Source organism: Homalodisca vitripennis, chromosome X, assembly GCF_021130785.1.
Source record: "Homalodisca vitripennis isolate AUS2020 chromosome X, UT_GWSS_2.1, whole genome shotgun sequence".
In the NCBI taxonomy this organism is placed as follows: domain Eukaryota; kingdom Metazoa; phylum Arthropoda; class Insecta; order Hemiptera; family Cicadellidae; genus Homalodisca; species Homalodisca vitripennis.
Window position 1 is genome coordinate 62,878,420 of NC_060215.1, and position 10,227 is coordinate 62,888,646.

The 10,227-nt window shown below is 36.2% G+C and overlaps 1 protein-coding gene across 1 annotated transcript; it reads right to left on the reverse strand.

The window, feature by feature from the left end:
- Window positions 1–1,459: 1,459 nt before the first annotated feature.
- Window positions 1,460–9,577, reverse strand: LOC124369464. Its single transcript, XM_046827472.1, has 3 exons — window positions 9,358–9,577; window positions 4,194–5,118; window positions 1,460–1,697 (listed from the first exon to the last, which is right to left on the reverse strand). Exons 1-3 carry the CDS (start codon window positions 9,575–9,577, stop codon window positions 1,460–1,462), a joined length of 1,383 nt encoding a protein of 460 aa, XP_046683428.1.
- Between the last annotated feature and the right edge of the window lie 650 nt (window positions 9,578–10,227).

Sequence of the window (10,227 nt, forward strand, 5' to 3'; positions counted from 1 at the left end):
TTTACTTTTTTTTTACTTTTTTTACTTTAGTCTTAGCTTCTAAGTCCCACATGTAAATCTGTATTTTGATTAAGTTATTTCTGTTAAGTAGGTACCTCCTTTGTCAATATTTCTGTTAAGTACCACCTTTGTCTCTTAAATACTTCTTGTGTCTTTTTCATATTAATCTGTATTTTAATTAAGTAATTTCTGTCAAGTACCACTTTTATCCATCACTGTCAACCAGATATCTCAGTTTGCACTTGAGTTAGGCCTGTTTGTCTCTTTCATTTTGCATTTTCTTCTGTTTCACAAAACTGCTTAAAACAACTTCCTATATTAAGGCACCTTAATCCTAAGCTTTTAACTAATTTTACTCATACAATGTACAATTTTTAAATACTTTTTGAGTATAAAGTTATGATGTTACCATAACAGTTTTATATTATAACATAGAAATGACGTGTCCTATTGCATTGTTAATATGCCTAACGGAAATAAATATAATTGTCTATTGTCTAGGGGAAACGGAGTGAGACCGGTTTGCTTGCAGCGGGGGCTGGATATTCTCCATCCCCTGTTGTGCAGACTGTTGCGGGCCTCCGTGGCTCTCTGGTACATTCCACTGTCCTGGAGGGTATCTAGTGTGTATTATTTATACCGAAGCAGGGGAGGGCTAGCCTGGCTCGACCTAAGTCCTTTAGGCCGATATGTCTGTCCTCCTTTCTTCTCAAAACCACGGAAAAGATGGTTGCTAGGTTTGTTTGGGAAGGATCTCTTTTGGAGTGACCTGTACATCCAAATTAGCATGCCTACACTCCAGGAAGATCATGCGACTAGATGCCCTGCATCTACTGGTATGCAGAATTGAGAAGACGCTGGCAGCAAAAGAAATAGCAATAGGTGGTTTTGTGGACATTGAAGGAACCTTTGAAAATACAGGCACTCAGGTGATTGTCAATACGGTCTCCAGACATATGACGTATTTTGGTACTGCATAAGGGCCTTACTCAAAGACAAGTTATGGGAGCAAGTGTCAGTGCAAGGAGAACACTAGGGCGTCCTTTCTCCTCTCCTGTGGATCCTAGTTGTGGATGACCTGTTCATGTCTTTGAACAGTAGTGGTATCTTTGCACAGGAGTACGCAGATGACATTGTTATTCTTGTGAGTGGCAAATTCAACACAACAGTCACGGAACGGACTGATGCTGCTCTGAACATAGTGGGGAACTGGTGTGATGGGACCTTACTGTCAACCCCACCAAGACTGTTGTGGTTGCCTTGACCAGGAGGCATCAATTGGAGGGTATTTGTCCATTTCTACTTAGAGGCTCTTCCATTGAGTTAATGTTCGAGGTTAAGTACCTGGGTGTGATCCCTGATAGGGTCTTAAACTGGGAACCTCATCTAGAAAGGGTTATTGCCAGAAGGAAATGGTCTTTAATGCAATGCAGACGCATGATAGGTGGGTCTTGGGGACTTAAACCGAGGCTTTTGTATTGGCTTTATGTCTCCGTGGTCTGACCTCAGCCTGCAGCATTGAGACTGCAGAATTAGCATCCTTATTCAGGAGAATGCTCTGCACATCATCTCTGATCAGATGCCACAAAGATTTTCCTTTGACAAACCCTTCAGTATTGTTATACCTCCTAGGGACGATTGGTCGGAGGGAAGAAAACCTCTTCCACCAGCGGAGCTTGAATGGTTTACAGGCGGCTCTGAAACAAAAAGTGGCACAGGTGGTGGAATTATGGGGGTGAGACCATGTAGGGAGCTGGTCTAATATGTCTACGCGTCTAATATGTTCGGCCTTCAACCGTAGCAAGGGAGCGGTATGCCATCTTTGGTAGTTTGGACAAGGGTGGTGAATTTCCTCAGAAGGACCTGATAGGTTGTTTTTGGCGGTTTGTGGACCTGCTGAAACTGAAGACAGGTAGGCCTCATGGTGTGCTTCTGGGATGTGCAAAATGCCCTCGAGGCTTAAGTGCATGGCAATAGACCCCCGTAGAGGAAGAAGAATGCTTTGAAAGTTCTTATACTGGCAGTGGTGTATAAAAATTAATGCGTATTTCAATAGTGTTTAAGTTTCTCATTTGATAAAAAAAAAGTATTAAATTTGTATGATTTATTTTTTTTACCTATTCTGAAAACAGGCTATTGGTACTTTGAGCACGATTCAATAACAACAACAGGATGTTGGCACTAAAATCACGTAATAGGTATCTGATGAACTACCTGACAAAACTATAAACAAATTTACAGGTTTAATGAACAAATTTCACAAATAATAGTAAGTAGTAAAATATTTTTTATTTACTGTCAACATAAATCACATATTTTACAATTTTGTAAAGCTGGGTAGTTAAAATTCTTAAGCAATAATTAATTGTAACTTCTTAAATATTCTTAATTACTTATTACTTTAAAAAGGGTTTTATCTTAATCACTAACCACATCTTAAACATGTCTCAAACCATTAGTGGTGTAAAGGTCATTTAATTCTCATCAAATCTTATGTTATTTAGCAGAAATTTTATTTGAGATTGCAAGAAATGCATCAAACAAAATATTTAAACACTTTCTTTCAATCATTAAACTTCGCTCAAACCATTCCACAAATACAATCCAATACTTTTTTCTGAAATTAACAGCATACTCGTCTCTTTTAATAATACTCCTTCCTCCCTTCTTGTGCTACTGTTGTGTAAAGCTGGTAACAATATGTTATTCAAGAAATTTCACACAAGTGTTGAGGTTTATCACATATTGAGGTAAAATCACATACTTGTTTGTGTAATTTTTATAAGAAGGAATGAATAATTTACTCAATACATGGTATTCATAGGATAAATATCCTCCATCACCTTTGATAAGTGCTCCACACAGTATGGTTTCGTGGGTTGTTTGAGCGCTTAAGCCGACCCTGCAAGAATCAAGAATCAAGAATCTTTATTATTCATAATAACATTATTAAAATGCATTGACATCGTCACCAGAGCTTCAATAAAATATTAAATCTAGATACATTACATTAAATGTTAATTCCAGTGAAAAACCTGACTGGCCAGATGAAATAACAGTATACTATGTATAACTAAGCATGGACAATCAACAATAAATCCATGTATTAATAGATTTTAGAGAAAATAAATTAATAACATTGTAATAAAATGGTAAACATTCAATAATAAATAAATAAATAGTACAATAACAGACAATTTAAAACAGTAACATTTAAAACATTTATGTGGGCTACAATACAGATAGGTTTAAAAATTAAAAAGAAACATCTATCACAGACAGTGTCAGGTATTCATCTATACTATAAAAAGGTCTAGTTAACAGCCATCTATACATCACTGATTTGAATTTACTAAGACTAATGTTATGACTGGTAAGAGGTAGTTTATTAAACAAACGGATACCAATAAAAGAATACATAGATTGTGTTTTACTTAATCTGCAGTAGGGCTGATCTAAATATAAGCTGCCTCTAGTAGGATAGGGATGAATGTCATTTCCAAGAGAAAAGTCGCCAAGATTCTGTTTTAATTTAATCAGACATGAATGAATATAAATGTTGATAACAGTTAGAATACCTTCCTCTGCAAAAATAGGTTTACATGTAGTTAAAGAGGAGACTCCTGCTAAAATTCTAACAGCCTTTTTCTGTAAGAGTAATACTTTATGAATATCATGACTGTTACCCCATATGGTGATTCCATACGATATGGTGCTATGAAAAAATGCATAATATGCGGATTTAAGATAATCTTTGGGAACAAGTTTCTTTAGGTGGCACAGCAAAAAAATTACTCTTGACAGCCTATAACAGACACTCTGAACATGGGGTTGCCAAGTCAACTTAGAATCTAAAGTTATACCCAACAGTCTTACACAGGACTTTAAATTTAAATTATACTTCGTTAGCGTAAGATTTTTACAAAGAGAAAATAAAATATTTTGTGATTTATTATCATTTAGTAACAGACCATTAGATGAAAACCAGTGGTTAGCTTGGTGGAGGACATGAGTTCTCTCTATAAACATTAAACAAGGTATCTATATCGTTATTTATACAATAAAACGTGGAGTCATCTGCAAAAATTACTGAGCCGCAATCCACATTGGTAGGCAAATCATTTATAAGAACTAAGAATAAGAATGGGCCAAGGACCGATCCCTGTGGTACACCACCCTTAACTGAAGCTAACTCAGAGAGTGTGTTGTTGAAGTACACCCTCTGAGTGCGATCAGACAGGTAAGTTCGAAAGAAGTTTAGCTCAACACCATTTAGGCCATAATGTTGTAATTTGTTAAGGAGGATGTCATGTGGAGCACAGTCAAAAGCCTTTGTCAAATCACACAAGCTGGCAAGTGTGCTAGAGCAGTGTTCAAAACCACCTATTACTCCTGAGACTAGAAGCTCGACTGTGCCCACAGTGGACAAACCCTTGCGAAAGCCAAATTGATTTTTAGAAAATAGAGAATTAGATTCAAAAACTTCACTAACCTGGTATATCACAGCTTTTTCAATGATTTTGGAAAAGGTGGGCACCACAGATATAGGTCGATAGTTCTCAGCCAGGGAGGGGTCACCCTTTTTAAAAATAGGTACAACTTTTGACAACTTAAGCAAGTCAGGAAACAGGCCTGTAGAAAGACAATGATTGATGCTAGCCATAAGGGGCTCTAGTATCACAGGCAAAACAAATTTCACCAGATCAACACTGATATCGAAGATGTCTTTACTGGAACTGCTTTTGATGCTTTGGACACACTTCAATACTTCCTCACTTGAAACTAGTTTCCACACAAAACGTAGGGGTGGAACCTGGTAGCCGCTCACAAGTTGACCGGAAACCGCCAAAGAAGGCGGAGCCTGACTACATGCTTCTTTCACTGTTGCAATGAAGGTGTAATTGAAGTCATCAGGGGTTAGGTTGTGGCTGATCTTACAGGCATTTGAGCTACCTTTATATCTGTTAATAATTTCCCATGCTGCCTTACAGCTATTAGATGCAGAGGATATATATTCAGCATTGAAATTTAATCTGGCATGGATAATAGCTTTCTTGTAGGTTTTCCGAGCTTCAACATAGTTTGACTTGGTTTGTTCGACAAACAGATTGTACCTTACTGCCCACAGATGAATATGATGCAGACTACTAACTTTCTCTTTTAGACGGAGAAGTTCTTCCGAAAACCATTTGGGCCTACTATTAGAACACAGATTTATTTTATGTCTAGTTTTCACAATTTTCTTTGGATAGCACAAGTTCATGCCTTCATGAAAATAGTTTAAAAAGTTTTCAAAAAGTGTGAGATTTGGATTACTGTTTAAAACATGATTCCAGTCCGTTTGACCAAAATAAGAATAAAATTTAACTTTGTTAGACATACTAAAAGATCTTATTACCTTTTCCTCTTCTACGGGAATGCCACTCAGGTTATGTTCAATACTGGACTGAGATGTCAAGGTAGTTATCAAAGCACTGTGATCTGACAAAGAAGGCTGTAGTACATCGACAGAGAGAGAATCCCTCGGTAGGCCACTTACAACATTGTCCAAACAGGATTTTCCCCTCGTTGGCTTGTAGTTGAAACAACAGCAGTCGAGCGATCTTAGAAGGTTGAGAAACTCATTTGGAAATTCTTCATTTACTTTATTGATATGTATACAGGGTGAATTTAAGTTAGTGTCGAAAAATTTTTTGGGTGATACTACTCAGTATTATAGACGAAAATATGAAAATAAAAAATCCCTATCCCATCTATCTTTTAACTACGACCAATTTCGCTATTTTGTTAAAAAATCATGTTTTGTTGCAATAAAACTCAATTTCCTCCATTATTTTTAATGCTTTTTTAATTCTGAATCCATTTTTGAAATCTACACAAAATTTTACATGGGAATAATGGAGAAAAACTGTCTTGAAAATAAGTTTTATACAAACAAATTGCTAATAAATCAAATTCTTAAGTTTTCGGCAAAAACATTAAAAAGATATTAGACCCGAGGAATTAAATGAAGTTAATTCTGAAGAGAGGTCAATACCACAAAAACTTGCCCATTTTGTGGGCTTTAAAATGACATAATGCAGCGTTACTTTTATTTTCATCTTATACTGGTTATTAAAGAATCAGTATTGGAAAACAAGGTCTACTTAAAATATCACGGTGCCAAATAACCAGTCAAAATCGTGTTTAATTCAATAATAAATCAAATATAGGATAAACACATAAAGAACAGTTACAAAAAAGAATAATCATAAAAAGTAAGTAATCTACAAATTGCTTTCAAATTGCCTGCCTCCGATTGTCATATCTTATCAGTTTTTACTCCTGACTATCTTATCTCTACAATCACAAGTATGAAGGAATACCCAATGTTTCAGGTTTTATTTTGTTTTCAGCTGACTTTACCTCTATCCACTTAAAAATAGTTATTTGAGTCGTAGCTATCATGGATTTCACATCGAGAGAGTATGCAGAGATGCATTTTGTATATGGTTTTTGTGGCGGGAATGCTCTGGCTGCTCAGAGAGAATACCACGCTCGGTACCCAGATCGTAGAGTTCCTAGTGATAAAGTTTTTACGAGGCTACATCAGCGTTTGTTGGAGAGAGGAACAGTTCACAGGCAGCGTAATGAGGTAGGTCCTGTTCTTCGAGATGTTGGCTTAGATGAACGAGTTCTAGATTTAGTTCAAGAAAATCCTGAGGTCAGCAGCCGACAACTTGCCAGAGAAGTTGGTGTTTCTCAGAGTAAAGTGTTAGGAATCTTACACGAAAATAACTTCCACCCCTATCACTTTACAAAGGTTCAAGCGTTAGAAACAAATGACTTTGGTCCAAGAGTAGAGTTCTGTCGCTGGCTGCTCAGTAGTGATATTGAACAATATCATTTTTTGAGAAACATTTTGTACACCGATGAGTCTACCTTCACTAGGGCTGGTGTTTTTAACACGCATAACATGCACCATTGGGCCGAACAAAATCCCAGGGCTTCAAGAGAAAGTTCCTTTCAAAGACGTTTTCATCTCAACGTATGGGCAGGAGTCATCGGAAACCAACTTGTGGGTCCCCACATTTTTCAAGGAACCTTAAATAGTGAAGTTTACTTGGACTTTTTACAGCATACCTTGCCCACACTTCTGGATGGACTTGATATGGACCACAATCAGAGGGACAACATAGTTTTCCAACAGGACGGTGCTCCTCCTCATTTCAGCAATGAAGTGCGTCAGTGGTTAACAGACAATTACCCGACATGGATAGGTCGCGCTGTAACTGTAGCTTGGCCGGCCAGATCTCCTGACCTATCTCCTATGGACTTCTTTGTTTGGGGGACTATGAAACAGGAAGTTTACTCGACCACTGTAAACTCTGAGGAAGACTTAAGAAACCGGATTGAGTTAGCTGCCCAAATAGTGCGTAACAAGTTATCTTTGAACGTGACGGTTAGGGCAATGAGGAAGCGTGCGAGAGCCTGCATTAGAAACGGAGGCAGGCAATTTGTAAGCAATTTGTAGATTACTTACTTTTATGATTATTCTTTTTTGTAACTGTTCTTTATGTGTTTATCCTATGTTTGATTTATTATTGAATCAAACACAGTTTTGACTGGTTATTTGGCACCGTGATATTTTAAGTAGACCTTGTTTTCCAATACTGATTCTTTAACAACCAGTATAAGATGAAAATAAAAGTAACGTTGCATTATGTCATTTTAAAGCCCACAAAATGGGCAAGTTTTTTGTGGTATTGGCCTCTTTTCAGAATTAACTTCATTTAATTCCTCGGGTCTAATATCTTTTTGATGTTTTTGACGAAAACTTAAGAATTTGATTTATTAGCAATTTGTTTGTATCAAACTTATTTTCAAGACAGTTTTTCTCCATTATCCCCATGTAAAATTTTGTGTAGATTTCAAAAATGGATTCAGGATTAAAAAAAACATTAAAAATAATGGAGGAAATTGAGTTTTATAGCTACAAAACATGATTTTTTAACAAAATAGCGAAATTGGTCGTAGTTAAAAGATAGATGAGATAGGGATTTTTTATTTTCATATTTTGGTCTATAATACTGAGTAGTATCACCCAAAAAATTTTTCGGCACTAACTTAAATTCACCCTGTATAGATGTCCCCAGAGGCAATGATAGGGAGGTTGAAATTACACAAAAACAACCACAGTTTTTCCATGTTGTTTAAAAATATATCTTTGAACTATTTGAGCTATTAGGAACTCTGTATATAGATACAAAGATTACTTTAAAATTATTAAATTCCATGACTGCAGCAACAACTTCAAAAATATTTTCTTCACAGAAATCATTTACATTAATTTCAGAGAACTTTAATGTTTCATGTACATAGATAGCGACTCCACCTCGCGATCTTAAAGATCTACAGAATATGGCAGCACAGTAAAAACCACTTATAAGAGCTAGGTCCTTAGAGTCATAGGTACACCAGTGCTCACTTAAGCATATAACATAAAAGTTATTGTTGGCGATTATAATATCAAGTTCAGGGAGCTTATCTAAGAGAGACTGAACGTTGGCAGTCAAGATTTTATAGGTAGTCCTATTCGACGTTTGGTCATCACTCTTGATTGGAGGTTTTGTGAGTTTAAAATCCCTAAGTAGGGCTTAATACTATTCAGTTCGTCTAGTTAATACTATACGATTCTTATCTTCTTCCAAGTTCACGTTCGACTCAAGAGGGTCTAAGTTACAGTTTGTGAAGTTGGGATTTGAGAGTTTAAAGGCTTATCAGATTTCTTCGGTTTGTTGAAAAACCTTGAAACATATACATTTTCTGGCCAAAATTCAGGAGAAAAAATGTCTTTATAATGCGTAGCTGGAACGCCCACCTTGAATGACAAGTAGTAGTTTGGAAATCTTGAATTTAACTTTTCAACAAAGTATTTACCACTCTTTCTCTCTGTCAGAAAGCTTTTTAGATCCTCACACTTAGTTTCGATACTTAATCTTGAAATAAACAGGAACTTTAAACGATCCGTCACAGTCAAGTTATGGCCACCTATGGCTTTTCCAGTTATAGAGCTATGCTGTTCTGGTCTTCTGCGCTTCATTATGTCATTAGTAGTATTATTTCTCTTTAGGGAGTAATTTTTAGTCTTCCGAGACACAACAAGATGAAATCCTTCATTGTCATTTATTTCTTCTGTAGCCCTAGGACTACTAATATTTCTAATATTCGGTTGTGTTTCTGAAGTTGGATTGATACTCACACAATTTTTCATTTGTGGGAGAGTAGGCTGTAAATTATGTTCCCTTGTAACTTCAGTCACAGCTGTCCTTTGCTTACTAGTAGTTGGGCTAAAATCAGTCCTAGTCCTAGACCTACCTATAGGGTTCTGTGTTATGGGATTTATATATGTGGGATTCACTCCAGATACATCGCTGCAAGCATCCAATTTACTCAGTGTCTCCTTGTATCTGTGTTTTAACTTCCCTGCATAGGTAGCATCGTTAATTAAAATATCACCAATAGCTTCTTCATGACTGTTGAGAGCAGAGGTTAGTCTGATATTGTCAGTTTGGAGTTCACTGAGTTGTTTTCTCATTTCATTTTGGTTCTTGGTCAGTTCAAAGATTTGATCCGTTAGGATTTTTATATGATCAAAACATTGAGCACAGTCACAACCAGTAGTTCTATTATTTGTAACCTCACTATTGGCTGTTAAACTTCCCAAGTGAGTGTCAGATGTTTCTAAGTTTGACTGAGAGCAACGTCTGCATAACCATAATTCATCACCTTGCTTTTCAAATACTTTGTTAGATACACCCGCACAGTTAAAATGAAACCATATTTGACAATTTCCACTATATTTAATGCCACCAGAAGTTTTGGTAACATTTTTATCACAATAACCACATTTATGTTTACTACCTGCCATGTAGTTAAAAGTCAAATCTGGGTATGAGGATTTTTTGCCTTTGATGTTGTATGTTTGATAACACTTGTATAGAAACAACTTATTTAGTAAAATAAATAGTACAAACAGTCACAGCTATAAAAAATAAATAATTAAAATTAAAATGTTCAAATATTAGTCAATCAATGCAATTATTATTAGTTTGGAGTCTCTATTTATATAAAATCAAGTTTGACAGATGGGAGATAACAGTTGACTAGTTATCTTGTGGTGATGTTATCGTCAGAGCCATTGTTTGTGGTCTGTGGTCAACAGTGGAAGTGAACTTTCTTATCATT

What these genes read in the sequence shown, in the direction of transcription:
- LOC124369464 (XM_046827472.1), bottom strand. Translation starts at nt 9,577, where the DNA reads ATGAGAAAACAACTCAGTGAACTCCAAACTGACAATATCAGACTAACC. An exon ending in CATAACACAGAACCCTATAG is followed by an intron (nt 5,119 to 9,357) that starts GTAGGTCTAGGA and finishes ATCTGTGGGCAG; the next exon opens with TAAGGTACAATCTGTTTGTC. An exon ending in TTCAACAACACACTCTCTGA is followed by an intron (nt 1,698 to 4,193) that starts GTTAGCTTCAGT and finishes TTTTTGTTTCAG; the next exon opens with AGCCGCCTGTAAACCATTCA.